General features: G+C 31.9%; 1 protein-coding gene across 1 annotated transcript; it reads left to right on the top strand.

Annotated features, from left to right (window-relative positions):
• Positions 1–9,893: 9,893 nt before the first annotated feature.
• On the top strand, positions 9,894–21,774 carry LOC101266838 (uncharacterized). The gene is made up of 8 exons (XM_004242711.5): positions 9,894–10,067; positions 14,120–14,204; positions 14,325–14,451; positions 15,170–15,283; positions 19,428–19,626; positions 19,715–19,760; positions 20,443–20,518; positions 21,096–21,774. Exons 2-8 carry the CDS (start codon positions 14,148–14,150, stop codon positions 21,455–21,457), a joined length of 981 nt encoding a protein of 326 aa, XP_004242759.1. The 5' UTR covers positions 9,894–10,067; positions 14,120–14,147; the 3' UTR covers positions 21,458–21,774.
• Positions 21,775–22,050: the final 276 nt, after the last annotated feature.

Raw genomic sequence — 22,050 nt, 5'->3', positions numbered from 1 at the left:
GGTGGAAAATGTAGCAATTCGATTACGTATGTACTGTACATTCAAATTTAATATTGCTAAGTAATTTGAAACGCAAAACTTCTATTTAAATTTATTAAATTTAAATTTTATGTATTTTCATGATGTAACAATTTGATTACGTACATTTGATTTTAATATTTCGGCATATAGTATAGATTTATTTATAAGTGAAAACTTTATTAAAAAAATCTTAATGTGTATTATATATGATTTCATAGTTTAAATATACATAATTAATTCGTTATTATTAGCTGAAATAAATCACGTATTTCGATAAGAAATACATGTGCGAGAAAATATTTTTGAAACTTATAATTTCAAAATTGTAAAAAGTGTGATACTAAGAATTTTAACGATTAAAAATCTATAAAGTTAAATTTGTTTATTAGCCTCTATTTTAAACAATTTTTCCGTCTATTTAATCGAATTGATAAATACAAAATCTTCTTCATTATTGATTAACTTTTATGCAATCTTATTTACGAAACTAATGTAGCATAAATCATAAGAAAACAAGGGTCTATTTTTCATTAAAAAATTTAAGTGAATTATCTAGATATAAAATCGAATAAATACATGTTATATATATATATATATATATATATATATATATATATAACATGTTATAGGCAAAAATTAGACATTTTCCCTAGAAAAAAAATGAGTAAAAATTGATTAAATGGGATTTAATTAAGTATCCTTGATTAAATTGTTTTCTCCAACATATATAGATCTACCCTTGGGTAATTAATTATTTTGGGGGAAGGAACATGGAATTATAAAAGTACAAAATTATATTAATGTAAGTTAGTGGGTTCTTGTTTAAATTAGCTGGCAATCACTAAATTAGTGTGTTATCTTTTTTCATAATTAAGATAAGATGTATGCTTTGTTGGTTATTTGTTTGGTTTGATTAGATTAGAATATCCCACACACCTAACTTACTTTCTCTTTTTGAATCTTTTTCATAATTAAAGATAATTCTACTTTTTTTTTTCCTTTTACTTTGTGGCGGTTGTGAAGGTGAGGGGGACCTTTTTTCGTATCGATAATATTAGAAATAAAAAAAAATTTATCGCGAATTAATATAAAATTTATGTTTTAAAAAGAAGAATTTTTAACTTTTTTTCCCACTAAACCAGCTCACACGAAAAATGCATGATGAAAAGCAAATTGCACTCTATTTTTTTACATAAAAAAATTATTACTATTTTTTTTTCTTACTAATTTAATTAAAATATTTATGGGAATAGCTACTTTGCATTTTCACAGGAAAATTCAGAAGGAAAATAGTGATTTTATAGTAGTGTGAGACATGATTGAATTTAAATTTGATCTACGCTGAAAAATTTCACATTAAAAGGTAAAGTATTTTTGAATAAAGATAACTTTGTACTTGAGGACTTAAACCTAGTCGGCCACTCTAATTAAGAACGGAGAAATATGTATTTCAATCTCTTATTGATACATCACTCTGGCTCCAACTTTCCGCGACTTGAATTGGAGACCTTTCTAGTTCAGAATGAACAAATTTTAATCCCTCCATTGGTACGTCACTTGAAATTTTAACTTTCTAACTAGTTGAAAGACAATTATAGAAAGTGAAATTGTGTAAAGGTTCATGTAATTTTCTAAAGTGAAGTTATTTTTTCAAGAGTTAGTACACCAAAATTCAATCAATCATAAATATATTTTGACAATCACGAGATATAATTAAAATATCAAAAATGAAAATATCGACAAATAATCAAAAAAATGGAGGAGCATATATATATATATATAAACAAGAATTGGTGAACATGCTTTAGTTCCACTACTCATTTGGCTTGACCTAAGAAAGGCAATTTATTGAATTATTGTTTTTTTGGTGGGACTTTATTATTACAAATTTTAGCTATTATGTGAGTTGTATTTTGTATGCATATGCTTCATTGGTTTATATATAGAGAATAGTACTACTAGTTGAAAGTAAGATATGTCATTTTCTAAGTGATTTTTAGTTGGAGAAAACATGTAATGTTTGGTTGCTAAATGAAAATTTTGAGATTTTCTTTAGATAAAGTTGAAAGTAAGATATGTCATAATCATATACTCTATTCTTGCATTTGGTTTATTAGAATTAGAATCCTAAGTGAAACTCAAAACTAACTCTTACAAACATATTATTTATCATAAACTTATCCATTTATAGGGTTAATTAAAAGTGGAATTCCTGATGGAACTCACAGTAACATTTTAATGTGACGGCTTGTACAATTAGTTTATAAAATACGAAAATTCTCTGCTTTGAATATCTTCTCTTATGAGATAAGTTAGGATTTATCAAAAATCACCGCTCTGTCTTGTAAAGGTAAGGATAAGACTCTTATGTACGTTACATTCTATCAAATTCTACTTGTGGAACTATATTAGGTATGTCGTGATCGTACGAGATCCCAAACACTTTATACTATACTAAATATATATATTTCTACTATGTTAGTAAAACTAGTTGACTGAAATGTACTAGTAAATTCCATTTTTTTATCGTACTATATATAATTCCAAATATTAAATTATATGCACATAAAAATGGTACAAAATGATTTAATTCCTTACTCAAATAAACATACCTTTTGATGGAAAATTCAACTATAAATTAAAGATTATTGTATTTGTCCCTAGTAAAATATTATTTTTGTGACAAAATAGTTAATCGTATTTAAATTTTGTAAAAAATAAAATATGATATATATAATCTTCAAAAATAATTAATACAAAAAATAAAATAAATGAATTACTACTAACATATAAAGTATTTTGACAGAGTAATAGAAAGAACAACAAACATATAGTTACGTTGTTGAATGATTGAACTTCTAAAAAAACATAAAATAATTTAATCTGACATCCTTCATTATTTTTTCTTTTATTATTTCGAATTTCGAATAACTAAAGCTAAAAATAAAATAAAAAATTTTTGTTTGCAAAAGAGGGACTCCATTAAACAATGTAAAGTACAATTCTTGTTTGAGGTGAAACTTAAACAAATCCACACGTATCATTAATTATAAGAATTATTTAATCCAAAATTACATAATAACAGGAATATATTAATTTTTTTAATTTACCCTTTTTCATTGTAGATAAAAATGAGTTCTTACATATTAAAAACAAAGAGTTCTTAATTAACAAATGAACATATTAATGGGTATTAATAAATTAGGGATAAGGGCTGAAAAATAAACTTTGATCGAATTTGTCGCTGTGATTTTAAATTTTCATGAAAATTTATTACCTCCCTAAACTATTCAATATCGTACTTTAAACATATATATTACCCCACGTGGGGACATATATACCTTTAAAATGTACTATTAAATAGTTCAGGAGTAAATATTTATACTATTAAATAGTTCAAAGAGGTAATAAGTCCTCATGAAATTAAGTATCGAAACAACAAATTTGACAAAAGTTAGAAATATTTTTCGGACTCTTATCCTAATAAATTATAAAGACAGTTTAGTGAAAACACTTCTTTTAGATCTATAAATGAATTTCTCAATAAATGTACTAAAAACTCCGTATAATATAGACTAGAATATATGAAAAGTGTCTAGTATAAGTAAGTAAGAAATAAATTGATTGTTATCATTTTGAGAATATAGATTTAAAAGTCTTTCGTTCGAAAGATATAACTCTTAATCAATATTAACATATATAACTTCAGCGATTCGTTATGTATTAGAGACAGAAAGAGTAGATCGAAATCCTCTATAGTCCACACAATTGGTATACCAAAAATAAGGTTTGAACATATGAGAAAATTATTGAATTCTCGTAAACTCGATCGTAACACGTTTCACCTGATTAAAAAAATGATTAAGTTGGAGTACGTGTGGGTGATTGGAGACAAATGCATGGAAATTCACCTTGTACAACTTTGTCAGACTAATGTATAACTTCTAGTATATACTATATATATATTTTTTACACCATCTTTTTACTACAAATCATATGACATACCTTTGTCCGACAAGACTAAAAAAGATTGTTTGTCTATTTGATTTTACCTATGCTTTTGTCTAATTTCACCTACTCTTTTTTTATTATTGACTATTTTTTCCACTTTTGAGATGTTAACCAAACAAAATTAAGGAATTAGAAAGAAATATGATTTTTTTTTTCTTAAAAAAAAATTATACTTAATTATTCATTTTCTTCTTTATGTATATGGTATGTTGTACGATGTATTATTTTCTTGTGATTTTTTTTAGGTAATATCGATTTAGGATCGTGAGATTCTATTTTATTGAATATAAAAGGTTGAAGTATAAAATTATGTACTTCTAGGTAATTGTCCCGTAAATGTTATAGCTATCGATATGAAGAATAAATACAAGTAGAAAGAGAATAGTAATATAGATAGTAGTGGGATAGTTGAGATCACTCCATCTTTGATCATAAATTTTCGATTTGAGCTATTGTGAATGATAAACAATCTTGTTGGAGTATACGAATTCTGAATTTATCCGATGTTAATTTAAATACGAAATACTAGATGAAAAAAGAGAGAGTAGAAAGAGCCTAACATGCTTTAATGTATCATTGCTTTAAAGAAAAATATATCATTAACTCCACTAATCACCCACTAATGATATTATCATTCAATAGTATACACATATGCAGGATTTTCAGTATACAATATTTATATATTTGTAGAAGAAAGGATAAAACCTTAATTATTAAGAAAATAGAAAATAATTAGAGCTACTATCAGTATCATCATTTTATAAATATTGGTTATTATTGATATTATATTTTATGTTATTCTTTATCTTTAAGAGATTTGTGTCAGCCCAATAATTGTGTATATTAAGCTTGGGCTTTCATGAGCTATCTATTTGGCCAGACTTTTTAAATCATAGTAAAGATTTGGAAACTTGAAATCTCACTAGTTTAGAAGTTAATTATTTAGATACATTTTAATTTATTATAAGAATATATATTTAACTAAATTTTGATTCGTTCAAATACATTCCATTATATATATCTCCAATTACGTAAGGTCAAAATTACTTTTTTTAAAAGATACATTGTATCAATTTGTATTCGTATATATCTAGAATATATAGCGAATCCCCCTTGCTTCCCTTGCCTCTCTTCTATCACGCTGTCACTCTCCTATGTATCTGGTATTTGAATACATGCAAATCACATTAAATACATACAAATATGTGTATCTATTGTGATTTGCTTGTATTATTTGTCAACATAACAAATCTCGTTCGTCTTTCTCTCTATTTTAATGTCTCTAGATTCTAGAAGTAAAAACACATGGATCTTTCTCAATATGTGATAGAAAATTTTTAGTTAATGATAAAATATATAATATTTTAAAAGTATATGCGTCTAATTAGGTAAATTCTCTTTAAAATTTCATTTGATGTTCTATTTTGGTAGCTTTATTTAATTAGTATTCATTCCTTATTTAATTTTGTATTAAAAGTTGAATACCTAGTTTTAGGTTCCATAATTATTGTTTTTGTAATTTTTCTGCTATGAATTATATTACATATTCAAAAGAATTATACCTCGTGTTTAAGAATCAATTAATTTTATGTTGTTTATTGAAATTTGAAATAATTGTACACTGAATTTATTATATTTTATTTTACATAATAAAACCAATTAATTTTTTTTTAATTTTCAAAATAGTCAATTAAATTTACATTTAAAAAACTAAATATAATAAACGAGGCGATTTTTGCTTATAAAATTTAAGACAATGTGGCCTTAGGCCCCAATTTTTAGGTGCCTCAAATTTCTACTAATAAAAAATTGGCAAAAGTATTTTTAAAATGTACCTTTTAATAAATAATTAATGATTTTAGTTATATTTTATATTTATTATTATTTATAATAATATATAATAATATAATGATAAATTTACAGTATGTATTAAAATTGAATTATGTATGCAATATATACGAATTAAAACTGTTTTGAAATATATTATGTTTGTTCGGTAAGCAATTAACACATTGTATTATTAGTATATTAAAATGTGTGATAAATATATTAATTATGAATAAAATTTGTGTTATGTGTATTTTATAAGTTGTTCTCTGATATCTATTAAGTTTGTATTATAAATTTATTAAAAGTGATCATGCGAAAAGAAAATGTTATTGCTATAAATGGTAAATATTTTCTTAATATAGTATATTTATATAAGTTTTTAAAAAATAATTTTGTATCTTAACCCAATTAAAATAGAATTAATCAAGAAACATTGTTTTGAATTTTTATATTTTCTTCATCAACACTCACATTATTTATCCTTTTAAACTTTCTTCGAACTCTATTTCCTCACATCTTTGATAGTTATATGTCAAAAATATGAATCAATAGTCGAAAAGTGTTAAACAAAGTGATTACATTTTTTTTAATTTCTTCGTAATTTTTCATATTAAAGTAGATATACCAAGTTATCAACTTTATGAATCAGATTATATGATTCCAATTCTGCTCTTTAAAATTTTTCAACTTTTACTTATAATATTATGTTAACAATTCATATTATAATTGTCTCCAGAAAAAGATATTTTTCAACTTATTACAAAATTATGTTAACAATTCATATAATAATTGTCTCAATAAAAATATGTATTTCAATGTTGAATTATAAAATTTTACCTAAAATAATTGTCACAACCCAAATCGGGCTGCGACTGGCACCCACACTTACCCTCCTGTGTGAGCGAACCAACCAAATCTAAACCTTAACATTTCAATGTACTATCAACATAAAGTAATGCGGAAGACTTAAACTCATTAATAAAAACCAATTCAATAACTATTATTTCCCAAAATCTGGAAGTCATCATCACAAGAACATCTACTTCAAATTACTAATCTAAGAGTTTCTAAGAAGCTAAAAATACATAAAAGCTAGTCCATGCCGGAACTTCAAGGCATCAAGATATGAAGAGGAAGATCCAGTCCAAGCTAGAAGCATTAGCTCACCCTGATATCCGGAGTAATGAAGACTGGCTAGAGTTACTGTTGAGTCGAAGATGACGGCACGTTTGCTGCACTCCACAATTAAACAAGAAGAAAACATAAAAGTAGGGATCAGTACAAAACACGGGTACTGAGTAAATATCATCGGCTAACTCAAAATAGAAAACAATATATATCAAATAACATCATAAAATCAACTAATATCCTTAGCATGCAGCATTTTCAATTACCATAACCCTTGGTTACAACACCAAGCTCATCAATGAGGACTCACGCCTCCTCATCATACTCATTTGGGATTTAGGTTCATTAGATTGAGTATATTAACATCTTTCAAGATTCATTATCTTTATTCCTCTCGTGTCGGTACGTGACACTCCGCTCCTCATATACTATCATGGTGTCGGAACATGACACTCCGATCCTCATATACTATCCTAGTACCGGAACGTGGCACCCGATCCATATTCTATCCTGGTGTCGGAACGTGACACTCCGATCCTCATATACTATCCTGGTACCGAAACGTGGCACCCGATCCATATTCTATCCTGGTGTCGGAACGTGACACTCCGATCCTTATATACTATCCTGGTACCGGAACGTGGCACCCGGTCCATATTCTATCCTGGTGTCGGAACGTGACACTCCGATCCTCATTCTATCCTGGTACCGAAACGTGGCACCCGATACCCTAATCTCCTCCTATCAATTCATCAAGCCTTCTTTCTTACCAAGGCATCATCAATCTCATTATTTTAGTTCATCACGCCTTCTTTTATACCAAGGCCTCATTATTAACAAAGAGATTAGGGTTTTTCAAGATTTGGGATTCAATAACTTCATCATGCTTATATAATCACAATTATATAATTACATTCATGCAAGCATACAATTAAGCACATCGCAGGGTTTACAATATTATCAATACATATCATTCGCTATTAAGAGTTTACTACGAATATCGTAAGAGAAACCATAACCTACCTCCACCGAAGATTAGTGATCAAGCAAGCAACTTTCCCAAAGCTTTGTGTTTTTCCCCTTCTCGAGCGTCTCTCTCTATCGATTCCCTTCTCTCTCTTTCTTTTTGTTCTTTCTATTTTTCTTATTCAAACCCTCTTTCTTTTACCCTAATTAACATGTAATTAAGTGTAAAAGATGACAATAATAACCCACAATTTAACTCAAGGTTACCTCTTTTATCCCCCAAGAAATTGAGTTATTAATATAAATCCACGAAATATGTAATTATAGCAGGAATAGTCCAAAACGCCCCTTTAAAACTTAACCAGAAATCCAACTCCGACTGGGATTACGCAACCTGTGACGGGCCGTCGTGCCTGCGACGGTCCGTCCTGCTGCTCCGTCACAGAGTTCAGAGACTGAAATTCTCTGAAGAGTCTGTGACAGTCCGTCACGCCTGTGACGGTCCGTCCTGCACTTTCGTCACGAAGTTCAGAGAGTCGATTTCAGTACCCAAATTTCAGAATTTCTAAGTGTTTTGAAACGAAACCCCTCGACGGTCCGTCGTGCCCATGACGATCCGTCGTGGGTTCCGTCGTCTCAGCCTGTTTTTCCAGAAATAAAATCTGCTGCTCAAAACGACTAAACAGGTCGTTACAATAATAATTAAAAAAAGTATTTAAAAAAATTATTTATAAAAAAGATATTAAATAATAATTCACATCTAAAAATTAGAAAAAATAAATAAATACAAATAAGATTTATTTAATTTTTAGGCATCTAATTAAAATTTCGCTTTATGCTTCGAATCATGTTGAACCGCCTTAATTGATTCCTCAAATAAGATTTATTGATTCATGCCTTAACAGGATACGTACCCTTTATAACAGCTCGGTCATATCTCCTATAATTTTAAAGAGGATCTATAACTTTTGTAGACATTCTTTTAGTTATTTAATTAACTGGTTTTCTAGTTTATCTAGGTAAGACTCCCTTAAAATTTTGTTTATTCTTAAAATTTAACTTAATTGATTTAATTATTTATTTGTTGAGTAATCACAGACATTTTGCCTTATTTATTTTTGAGATATATTACTTTGGGATTTTTTTGGGGCAACTTTCACATATATCATACAAAAAATTCATATTTGTATGCTATAGCAAAATTTGCATAATTGTGCTCCATAGCAAATATAAAATTGTATAATTCGCTATACATATATAATTGTATAATTCGCTGGCCTGTTTCGCTGCAATTGTATAATTCGCTATCCTATTTCACTGCAATTGTATAATGCACAATTGTATAATTCGCTGCAATATTTTTATAAAATTTGCTTTGCATACAATTGAATCGAATTAAAATATATGTATATTGTATAATTATAAGCGTATAGCAAGAAGATATATGTTTTTCTCTCGCTTTATACAAAAACAGAAACACAATATATACACTTTTGTTGTGTAAAACTAGAGAAAATTGTAGTTCACTACAATTGTATAATTCACAATTGTATAATTCGTTGGCCTTTTTCTCTGCAATATTTGTATAAAATTTGCATTTGTCTACAATTGAATTGAAGTAAAATGTTTGTAAATTGTATAATTAAGTTTATAACAAGAACATATACGTTTTTGCATGTGTATATACAATTTTCTTTCGCTTTATACAAAACAGAAACATAATTTATACACTTCTGTATATAAAGGGAGAGAGACGAGCAGTGGGAGAGTGACGAGCGAGATATTTGGGAGAGAGGTGTCTGACAAACTTTGGCTAACGTTTGCTATAGAGCACAATTAAATCAAACCCTAGCTACTCCATTTATTTTAGGTTATTAGTTTGCTATTATATACAATTTTCTCTTTTCTTTTTCCTCAAAAAATGTACGACGTCGTTTGGAAACAGTTTGATTTGGATTTAACATTTACGTTTAAACCTTGTACACAGTAAAACGGCGCCGTTTCGCTGTGCTGCTGCCGTTGATTGTTTCTACCTGCCGACTGCCGCTCTCCGGCGCCCTCCGCCTGTTCGTCTGTACTCTTCAGTCGTATCTCCGTTCATAGCTTCCTCGGTTAGTTCTCAGTTCACTTCTTTTTTTCTATTTTTTCTGAATTTTATATATTATTACACAAAAGTGAACTGATTTGCCATATGAGGGCTGTTGAATTAGTTAGGAGCAGTTAGCAAATACTTGAATTAGTTAGAAGAAGACATTATATGCTTGCAAGGTTTTCGATGAAATGCCTAAAAAGAGATTTAGATGTAGATTGTCTATATAGTGGCAGTGTGGTGAAGATTTGTTTAGTGATGCGTCCTTTATGGATAATGAGAGCGATGTTGAAAATATGCATCACGGGTGGTTTTTCCTTTGACGATGAGAGTTATAGGGATATAAAATCTTTAGATAGTGTCTGGAAGGAAGTGCAAAAAGCTTATTTTGATTTAATTGTTATTAAGATCATGACTTGTTGTGATTTATGGTTCGACTTTGCGAGTGATATGAAAACTTGGGTCAAAATTCTGGTCATGTCGAAGAGAGTGAGAAATCATTCTTCCTAGTGACAGTAGAAAGGCCAGGCCTAATTACAGAGAAAAGAGCACAAGTGTGGGTTGAGTTGTTGAGAACGAGAAAGTAATATAATTGAGTATGAAAATAGTGACCATGATGCATACTTTGTGAATTGTTGCATTGCTTTGTGAATTGTTGCATCGCTGCACAATTAGAAGCCATCAATTATCGAGATTCTAGTCTATACTCTATCCCTGAGGATCTCAAGGAGAATGGAGGCAATCAGTTGTTTATGTTATTCCACACTCCTGGCCCTTTATTCAGAAACACAAGTCTGACAGTTGAAGGGACTGCATCTTATGGGCAGAATGGACGACCATTTGCAGCCATCAATTTCTCAATAGACACATGAATATTGTGAAAATGGATTTAACCTTGGTGGAGCAGGTAAGAAAACGCCTGAGAGGATTATGGCTAAGGATCTTCTAAGCTGATGGTTTGTCAAAGCAGAGTTCAATTTCGAAGCAAAAATCAGCAGATCATGCTATTTGGGAATTTTTCTTTAATGCATTGATGACAAGGTTTCCTCATTTAGATCCTTGAGGTCAAGGATCTCTTTGCATATATTTGTTATTTGGTATTCTTTTTTCTTTTTTTTTTGATAGCCTCAGTTTGCGAGCACTAAACTAATTCTACATGCCAGTTACCTCTTACTGGGTAAATGTGCCCACCAAGACGAAAACCGATAGGAAGAAATTGCCCTGTTTTGTCTATGCTGGGATTTAAATTTGAGAGCTCACGGTGCTCAACCCACTTCATTGACCAATAAGTCACATCCTTGGGTGCATATTTGCTATTTGGTATTGTGTGCAGACAACATAGAAACTAGTGGAAGAAGACTAGGAGTAATATATTAAGCTATTAGCTGATGCATTGGTGGATACTATTATGCTAAATAGCTTCCCTAGAAATCTTCCTTATTGTCTGCATTGTTTTCTTTTATGAATTGAAATTAAACTAGCTTTTTGGACATATAATTAGTTGAAACTTGGAAAACAAAGGAGAAGAGTTTTTGAAGTTTGTTGAAAAAACTTCAAAATTCCATGATCTTGTGTTTTCACCTGGTAATGGAACCAGTTTGATCTTCGAAGATTGATTTTAAAAAACAGACCAAATTCCATGAACAAACTATTTTTTCAATCTTCTTTTTTGTTTTTTAAAATCTACTCCCAGAATCAATGGCCAAACTTGAGCTAAGCAGCTACTATTGGATTTCATAAAGACACTATCACTCTACATACAGGTAGTAACCGACAAATTTTGTTAGAACAGAAAGCTACTACCCGCCCAGACTCCTTTTGTGGAATTACACTAGGTAAGTTATTGTTGTAGAAAGCTAATACTTCAGAGTGAACTTCTCTGAATTATAAGCTGATCTATAAGCATACTGACAGGTTAGACCTCAGACACTTTTTTGGAACAAATTGCTAAGCACTTAGTTTACAACAGATCAGTCACTTTGTTACATGTTTATGAATGAAAATACATTTACTTGATCAAAAAATATGAAAATGTAACACAAAACCAAAATAGAATGGTTGAATAGGAGAGGTGGCACTGAAGTGTTATTTCAGACAAGGATAACTGTCAGAGTGAAATGCAAGTTCTATTAAAAGTTCATTTTACTAGCAATGTTATATAGGGGTAATGTTGGACCTCTATGGTCCAACACATCCACTAAATGTGTGTGTCAAAAATGTGAATATTAAGATAGATATGCAACCATACACAATTAGACAAGATAATACACATTTTAGAAGGTGCGAGCAACAAACATAACGGTAAAATCATTAAACGAGAGGTCAATTGAGATGGGTTGGTCATATTTTATGTCAAGCTCCAAATGCATGATGTGAAATCATGATGGTGGAAGGTGTTAAAAAGGGACCTAGGTAAACCTAAAGTAGCATGGAATGAAGCTTTCTCAAAGACCTACAAACTCTTGAAATCCATATAAACAGAGAAAAATAGATATAATGGAAGAAACATCCATATAGGCAATATCAATTAGTTGGGATTAAGTTTTAGTCATGTTCGTACATTTACTTTAGGTCAATATTAATAGGAGTCTTTTAGTATTCTTGTTGATATATATGTTAGTAGACTGGTAAGACTATATAGCACGTGATGTGTGTATATTTGAACCCTACCACACAAAATCTTGTATTTAAGTGGAGAAGGGTAGAGGAGTAACCCCATTAACGACCAAGTTTCAAATTGTGCATCACTGATTCTTGGAGATTACCTAATTATCAAAAAAATATATGCTAGCAGAAAATGTGAAGAACTTCTAGTGCTAAGGAACATATATTTAAAATAAAAGGGAATAGTTTGAGGGGGGGGGGGGGGGGGGGGGCGGACCACGGCTGGACTGTACAGTATAAAAAGGAGGCTAATCCCTAAAGTCTTATACCTTATACCTCATAATTTCTTTCTCTCACAAAAAGAATCGCAAAAACCTCACAGAGGCAAAAAAAACCTCTGTTGATCCCTTCCGTCGTTCCTAAACCCAAATCTCATTTTTGGGATCCATGAAGCTCATTATTCATACTCACTGAGATCAATCGTTTTTCTCCCTACTTCAACAAGCTGTCAAAGGCCTTTGAAAAATTGATCTCAAGGTAATCTTTTACTTATTTTTCTGATCGAAAATTTATAGATTTGATTTGAGTTTTATATGATATGGATAAACTAAATTATGAATTGTTTTGAAGAGTTGGGATGAGATTAATAGTTGAAATACTAGGGTTAAGAAAATCAAGAGAATCCATGGAACTTTTGATGAACCGAATGAATTTACAAATAGGTTGTAATTGGTAGCTTATTGATTGGTTTGAGCTACTCATAGATGGAAAACACGATTGGTGAAATTGCGGGCCAGTTGCAGTGAATTTATCATGCTAGAAGTTCATAAAGCTAACACATATAGTCTTTTAGTGATATTAGGTAGTTGAAGAAGTCAAATGAATTGCTCGCTGTGACGCGTTTGGTGTCTCGGCACGAGTGTTGTGAGTGCTGAGTAGTGAATTTTCCACAGCTTGTTTTTTCGCAAATTGCATGATTTATACATAATTTACATGGAAGCGAATTGAAAATGAATTGTGTTGCCGAATGTTTTGAATATTGCAAGTGAGAATTTGCATCTTATTGGAACAATTTTAACTATATTGATGATCTGCATCGAACCTGTACTTCAAATATTCTTACCATTTTTGAGATGCCCTTACAATTACTTTATATGCTTAGCGTTACTGGAATAATTTATTGTTACTTGAAAAGTATGATTCACACTAACTATTTCTTGAATGAACCAACAATCATATTTAACAAGTAAATTACCCAAACAGATATGTTTAAATTGTTAAGTTATTGCTCCATGAACCTGCAATTATGTTGATTTACTTTACCAATGAACCAGACAATCTTACCGCACAGAGGTCTGTTATGCGTTTTATTGTATGTTTTTAATCATCATATTTTCTAGCTGTAATGATATTGCATTTATAGTTCCTATGTTCTTTGAAGCAATCTAATCAAGAAATTTCTTCTTGTAGGCCATAAAGAGAAGTCAAGGTTTGCAATATGGACCTTAAACTATTCAAATTAGACATTGACGAGCTTATAAATGAGTTTGCCAAGGTACTACTAACTTGTTTATGCGTGTTGTCTTTAGTTTAAGTATACAGTAGATATCAATCTCTATTTGTTTATCCTGCACTTCTCATGATTGTTCATACTGATAATATGGTTATTTTGTAGGGTGGATCTCCTACTTTTGCAGAAATGAAGAGAGTGTGGGTTTCTAAAAAGTTCTCCTATATTTTCGAGGCTAGTCCCCCTAAAGATCAAGCATGCTTTATACAATCACTCTATGCTTACTGCATTGGTATGTTAATTTTTTCCATTCTAGACTCTGTTGGTTTACCTAATGTAACATATTTTTAGTTTCTTCCGGAGAGAATGATTCTGATTACTATGGCATACTAAAATGTATGACGTATTAGCATCTACTGCACACCAAACAAAAGAAAGAGTGACCAACCGGATATGTAATCTTCTCTTACTTTAATGTGAAATACGACCATCATGAGGTGCACACTAGAGGACTGTTAAAATTTTATATAGCATAGAAGTACCAATCGATTTGCAATGACTATGCCTTTTTCTCTCAAGTAGAACTCAAATCAATTTCATGAAGGGAACACCGTTTTCTTTATTTATTTATTTGATATATGTGGTTTCGTATTACAAATACAAATGGTCATAGATTTATTTGATTGCTACTATGGAACATTTCATGTGCTATTTTAACCAAATTCCACTTGTTCTATCAGTCAATGAGTAAGAATGTGGAGAACACGAACTAAGAGCCATATCATAAAACATACAGAAATATAGAGAAACCTTAAACTCCAAATCATTTTCAATTTATGCTGACATTCATTCCCTCTTAAAAAAAAGGAAGTGTAAAGTCATTACACTTCTAAGAAAAGCCTTTGTTTTTCTCTTAAAATTTTGGCGGAAGGAGCAGTCATCATACAATAGGATTTTCATCTTGACTGACATTTTCTTTCAGCAGATTAACCAAATGTAATGTATTGCAGGTTATATGGTGTCTACTAATTCTCTTTTGAGTAGACTGGGTGGACTATATTGCCTATATTGCCTCTATGAGACACAGCCATTCAAGCCTCCTTTCAAGATTTATTTATCTATGGGTATAAATAATATCTTCTTAACATGATATGACATGAAATTGTTCTGCATATATGATGATTCTCTCTTTGTGGTGCAAGATTGGTCTAATGAGATGAGAAAAGTTAATATCACATGAAAATCTTAATTAAAAAACATTAGATCCAATTCTTATTCAGTTGTTCCATTAATTGTTAATCTCTTTCATTTAATAAGTAATGGTGAATTTTATAAATGGAAAGGAGGGGACTAAGAAAGTGTATCAAGATTTACATATTGTGCAGCTCCCCGATATACCTAACAAGGAATCAACATCATTTACATAGCCAAGTTGCACCAGAAAGCTAACAAGAAAATGTCTTAAGTTTAAGCCTACGTATATTCCTCCTTTTGCCTTCAAAAATTCTGTTGTGTCATTCTATCCAAATTATCCACCAAATGACCTAAGGTCTATGTGTTCCAAATTGTGTGCCTTCTTGTTGAGCCCAACTCTCTTCCAGCTATGCAGAAATTCTAGAATAGAGTGGGGCACTGTGCTTTCATGTTAAAAATTGCAAAGAACATCTTTGAATTTGGTGAGTATCTTGTGGTGGAAAAATAAGTGGCATGCCACTTCAGGAGTCTCTTTGCAAAGGGGACATCTGCTACATAGTTGTATTCCTCCTCTCAAGATTTGATTGAGTGAGACATGCTTCTTCAACCACCAACCAAGAGAAGCAAGATACCTTCGAAGGTTGCTTACTTGCTTCTTTGTGCCAAATTTCCTCCAGCCCCAAGAAGTGGTATGACCATTTTTTCACAATTTGTAGCATGACTTCACTGAAAAGTTTCCATTTGAAAGTATCATCCTTTTGTTATGGTGCCAAGTAGATTCAAAAGAGAGCATGCACTTTATATTTCCTGATCATTTAAACTTTGTTGGAGAAAAAGATTCTAACTATGTTCATAAAAAAATCAGCATTTTCCCCAAATCTAAAGCTTCTGCTACAACCTACCAGAAAGCTTCATTTGTTTCAAAGAGACTCTTATGTGTTTGAATATGCTTCCGGACTCCATGAGGGACATTTGATACTTTGGTATGCCAAAACCATCTAGTGAGAACTTATCAACTAGAGTCCTCTACAAAAGTGTGCTCTCTTCCCTGTTAAACCTCCCAGTGCTATTTGGTCAAGAGACTAACATTATGAAGTTTTAGGTTCTTAATGCTAAAACTGCCATTGTTCTTATCTCTGGTGACACAGTTCCATTTTATTTGGAAAAAGACTTGGACTGTTTATTTCATTTCCACAGAAAATCCCTTGTAATTTTGTCCATGCGCTTTAAGACTGAAGTAGGAGCAGGAAATAGCGATATTGTTCAAGTGGGAAGAGCATTCAGAACTCTGTAGATTAGAGTGACACTTCCACCCATTGAAAATTATTGTCGTTTCCAGTTGGATAATTTTTCTCCATCTTTCCGAGAGCCTCATTCCAAATGGCCGCTGAATTGTATTTTTTCCCAAAGGAAGTGCCAAATACTTTGTAGGGATAGATCTAATGTTGCATCGTAAGATACACCAAACTGTCAATATCAGAAACATTGCTGACCGGGAATATGTAGTATCTGGCAAAATCAATACCAAGGCCTGAAACAGCCTAAAAATTGTTAGAAACATCCTCAAGAACATAAGTTGCTGTTCCTTGGCTTCATAGAAGATTTCTGTCGTCTGCATAAAGAATATGAGAGGTTTTCAAACCTTCAGGACCCCCAAGAGAAACTAGAAATTCAATTTGCTTGAGCCATATTGTGAGTCATCTTACTGAGTCCCTCCATCATTCCCCATCACCAAAACAAAGAGGAAAGGAGATAAAGGGTCTTCTTGTCTCAAACCTCTTTGACTAGAGTAAAAACCATGTCCTGCACCATTTATGAGAATGCAGAACTTCACTGATGAAATATAAACTAATCTAATGATCCATTTGATACTGACACCCATTTATCTCAATAAATCCAGCTTGAACTTCCCATTAACATGATCCAAGTGCTTTCTTAGTATCCAATTTTCAAGAATTCCAAGTTTTCCAATTTTCGTCCTTGAGTCCAAACATTTGTTAGCTATCCAGGCTGCATCAGTGATATTTCTGTCACTTAAGAAACCCACCTGAGAACTATTGATCAACTTAGGAAGTACAACTTTTAATATGTTCATAAGAGCATTAGATATAATCTTATAAATAATATCTATCGAACTGCTAGGTCACTTCTTTGGGATGAGAGCAATAAAAGACGAATTTAAGCTTTTCTCAAAATGTTCCAGATCATGGAAATGTTCCAGATCGTGGAAATTATAGCCCACATCAAGTCTTCTTTAACTGTATACCAACAGTATTTGTAGCAACCCATGGAGAAACCATCTGGCTCTTAATAACACCAAGAATCTTCTCTTCAAGAGAATATTTTTGCAGCTGTTAGTCAGCTTGATTACTGGAAATATAAGAAACTTCATCCTTTGTGCCTAATATAAAGGAAGAATCTGATGAGCAATCACATCCCTGTCTTCTGTAATAGTCCCATTCATATCTAGCTTGTCAATATGGCTAAATCTTCTACGAGTATTTGCCATGTTATGAAAGATGCTAGTGTTATGATCCCCTTGTTCAACCATAAACACCTCGATTTGGTCGCCTTGAGATCACTTCCAATCTGAAAATCTTCTCCAGCTCAATCTGATTGTGCACCTTTGACATTTGATGCTCATCCAAAGGGGGAGAATTGTCGGATTCTGGTTTGATTTTATAATCCTGTTAAGGATGAAGAATTTTCTATTTTCCAATTGTACAAAAGAAGTCATGTTCCATTCCTTGAGCTTAACTTTCAATAATTAGAGTTTCTTTGCAAAAGATGAAATCTAGCCTGCCAATAATGTTGAAAGAATTCTACAATTCTTTGGCCAAATTTCCGAATCCAATATGTTCGAACTACATGCTTTCAGACTTGAAATGCAGATGCAAATCTCCTAATTTTTTTATGGCATTGTCTAGAGCATATGTCATCATGGATACTTCCTAGATTTCTGTTTTAAAATGTATCATGGAACATGGAAACTGATTTAACACAATTTATGCTTTAGATCAGATCAATTGGGAAGTAAAATGTACATTTATTTTCCGTAGATCTTCTAGATCATTGGCATAGTAAATTGTTCTAGTGAGGATGTTGATTCATAGTTTTATTACTCATACTATACGTAGGTTGCTTTAGGAGAGTTCTCCAAACATGTAACTGGACTATCATGTTTCTATATTTTGCAGGCTATGTGAAATGGATTTTGACCACTAATAGGTGTCCGCAATTGTTGCTTCGACTGATGTTAGAACTTTTCTTGGCTTAGGTTTGGGACATTAACCTGTAACCACAGGTGGGTCAATACTGTATTCAGTTTTCTCAGTGATTCATAGTAATAGTTAAAACCCAAAATTCAAGGAATATATAGATGATGAATAAGTTGGTGTTACTGAGACCACCAATCACAATATTAGCTTATACTATAGTTTTGCGAAAAAGTTCTTAGGTGTAAGTTTCAATTTCATTTGAAGGACATGTTGTGTTTTATTTAAAGAACAATAATCAGTAGGACTTCTTACAAAAAAAATCCTTGGATACCAAATGATCTCCTCCTCTCTTTTTCTCTCATTTCTCAAATTACCTTATGGCAGTTCTATATTCATGAGAAGTCGTTGCATCTTCAGCATCATAAATACCCCAATGAACATTATAAGTTTTGAACTATTATCTGCAGATTCAATATGCATTATAGTTCACACTTCTAGACTGGTTCACCTTATCTTGGAGTTCCAAATCAGAGAGAGAAATTTCTGTCTGGGAGACATTCTAAACAGCTGATCAATAGTGCTCCAGCAAACCATTGGACCATAGTGCTATATTAGTCTGAAATTTCTTGTTCCTTCTGGCTTAGTTCCACTTAGGATGTATACCATCTGATTAACGTCTGTGGATTCCTTTTATATTGGTACGTGGAGATTTGAATCTGGTACTTCGTCTAGTATTTTCTGTTTACCAATTTTCTAGTGTTAGGTTACGAATTTAGTTCTTTGTGCAACTCTCACGTGCTTTTGATGCACTTATCTTGCTATGATTTGACGATATTTCATCAATTCCATTTGACAGGAGAGTTAAAGAATCTTAGGAACGTTGTCGCTGAAGCAAAGGCCAAAGATGTTAAGGTAGTCCCTGCTGTAGTCAAGCGTATGTTTGATAGGAACATGTTTCTTTTTGGGTTTGTGGATGTGAATGAAAGCTCTGCAGCGGAGAGACTAGATGAACTTTCAGAAGTACAAAATGCAAGTATCCAAATAGCATGCAAAAAGTATGTTACTGATACTTTTCCTGCTACAGCTTGTTATTTCACAATCTACTCTAAACCTTCCCTCATCTTGTTTCCTTTGATGATGTAGGTTATTTGCAAATAGCCGGATCGAGCATTTCACCCACATGGATATGGTATGTTTGATTTCTAGAATATACTTCCAGCTCTGTACTTTTGCATACAGTGTTCATATGGATTGATGTGGCTAGTTACAAGGATTCATTGAACTCAAGCACCATTTTGATGGAAATATTTGGTAGACCTGTACTTCTATTGATTGCAAGAAAATAATCAGGTGACAACTTCGTCAAAATAAAAAATACAAGTAATATTTAGTTAATTTAGAGCAATCGACTTTTTAAAACTTGTGACTTTAATTTGGTTGGAATTGCTCCCTTCCAAAATGTGAACCAGTTGTGTTTGCTGGAATAGGATATTGTTTCTGCTGTTGTGACGGTGTTTCTGTGTTTTTTTAAAGATATAATTTTGCAAGTATCTTCAGAATCACATGCAAGTGTTATTTATGTTTCTTCCCTTTACTAGTTTCCTGTTTATGAGATAAACTCAAATGGAGGGTTTTAAGCTTTAAATGACGCGAAATCAAATATATTGTTAGAGGATTATTGGACATGTGGGCATTCTTTCCGTTAATTGGATTATTTGAATGTTTGAGTTGATCAGTGTAGCAAGTTAGCTAGGTGGGAGGCTGCATTAGTTGTGCTAATCCTTTCATCAGGTCTCTTGTGACTTAACCTGCTATTGCATGTCTCCATCTTTGACTTAAGAATGCTAAATTCATATTCCCATATTTCCTAGGGATTGGAGCTTGAGGTGGATATGCTCAAGCAAAAGTCAGCAGATTATGCAAGGGCGAAAGATCTAGCTATTAAAGGTATTTCTTTGAGCTTAAAGCTTTTAAAGGAACACATATTTTGGTGATTTTCTATGTATTGTCAGCACTATGATGTGCGAGTACGGCGTATTTAGTATTAAAGGCAACTCAATGAGCTTCTTAAGCTTTTATCGGATATATAATTTGGCTATTTTATATGTGGTCTGCAATATTTTGTGTCAAGGCATAGTCAGTATTAAAGGTAGCTTCTTAAGTTTTTCACGGAAATATATCTTGGTCAGTTGATCATTTTGTATTTGTGGTCAGCACTATTGATGTGCTAAGTAAGGATATTTAGTATTCAATAACAGTGAAAATAATGCATTGTGTACATACTGAAGTAACTGTGAATACGTTTATGCGGTGAAGCTACCTGAATTCGTTCAGTGAAATATTGTTCAGATAGTGTATAGGCAGTCTAAAAATTTCCTCCCAAGTTTGAGCTTAGTTTCAAGATTCAGGGGATTGGGCATGCATAAATTCCACAAGTTTCTTTTGCATCCTAGGTTTCAGCTCCCCCTTTACTAAAGTCAAAGAGGACATCTTTTCACTTGTTTTCTTGTTTTTTTCCTTAAAGAGGCTAGTGGCATTGTGGATGTAGAAAGTATAAAGCACATAGCAGAAAACCAGACATTGATAGGAGACGTGGTCGGGAAGACTGCTGATGACTGGAAAGTTCAGAAGGAACTATTTTATCAAAAAACAGGCATTCTTCATCAGCCTGTGAAAAAAGACTCAGTTGACGTTGTTGGAGGAGAGCATGATAAGTCCCAACAAAAAGTGGCTGAAGAGCATGATAAGTCCCAACAAGAAGTGGCTGAAGAGCAGGATAAGTCCCAACAAGAAGTAGCTGAAGAGCAGGATGACAATGAAGACTTCAGTAAGGAACTTGAAGAAGTGTTATTGTCTGCACAGTACGACTCTGACTTCGAAGAATAGGGAGTCCTTTTTAGGCCAGAAGACCATCAGTGGAATTATTAAACTGAAAGAAGGGTAGACCAAAAGCTCCAACAGAAGTCCACAGACCCCTCAATTGACACCAATGAGTTTTTGCAAAAGGGAAATGGCTTCTTTTGCAGCTATAAACAATTTTGTAGTTGTAAAAATGGGCAAAATCTTGGGAGATCTAGCTGTAAATCACAAGTATGATTGTAAGTGCTTTTTGGGTGAATGAAAGAATACAGTCTTCTTACAATGTACATTCTCTAGAAATGGGACTTAGACAGATAAAAAATTGCTCTTTTTATTTCTCCAAATTTCCCTTCACTAATTCAGTTTTTTATCCAACAATATACAGAGTGTGATCTCACCAGTGGAGTTTAGGTAGCGTTATGTATACAACGCTTCAGTTTTGATACAACAAGGATATCGAACTGCACTTGTTATATTTTTATGTGTACCTACAGTTTGATTCAACATGTAAGATGTTTTAGTTTTTGTTACCAATGAATGATTTCTCATAGAGATTCATTTGTTAGTATTTTATAAGGTAATCTAAGAAGTGTCTAAAATAGGAAATAAGTGGAAAGATG

This window comes from Solanum lycopersicum, chromosome 7 (genome assembly GCF_036512215.1).
Source record: "Solanum lycopersicum chromosome 7, SLM_r2.1".
NCBI classification, from domain to species: Eukaryota; Viridiplantae; Streptophyta; class Magnoliopsida; order Solanales; family Solanaceae; genus Solanum; species Solanum lycopersicum.
Note: the sequence above shows the minus strand (reverse complement) of the source record. Positions and strands in the feature narration are given on the sequence as shown.

Excerpts from the sequence above, each read along its gene's own strand:
- LOC101266838 (XM_004242711.5), top strand. The coding sequence starts at position 14,148 with ATGGACCTTAAACTATTCAAATTAGACATTGACGAGCTTATAAATGAG. Across the intron at positions 14,205-14,324 it reads TTATAAATGAGTTTGCCAAG|GGTGGATCTCCTACTTTTGC; the intron begins GTACTACTAACT and ends GTTATTTTGTAG. Across the intron at positions 20,519-21,095 it reads GAAAGATCTAGCTATTAAAG|AGGCTAGTGGCATTGTGGAT; the intron begins GTATTTCTTTGA and ends TTTTCCTTAAAG.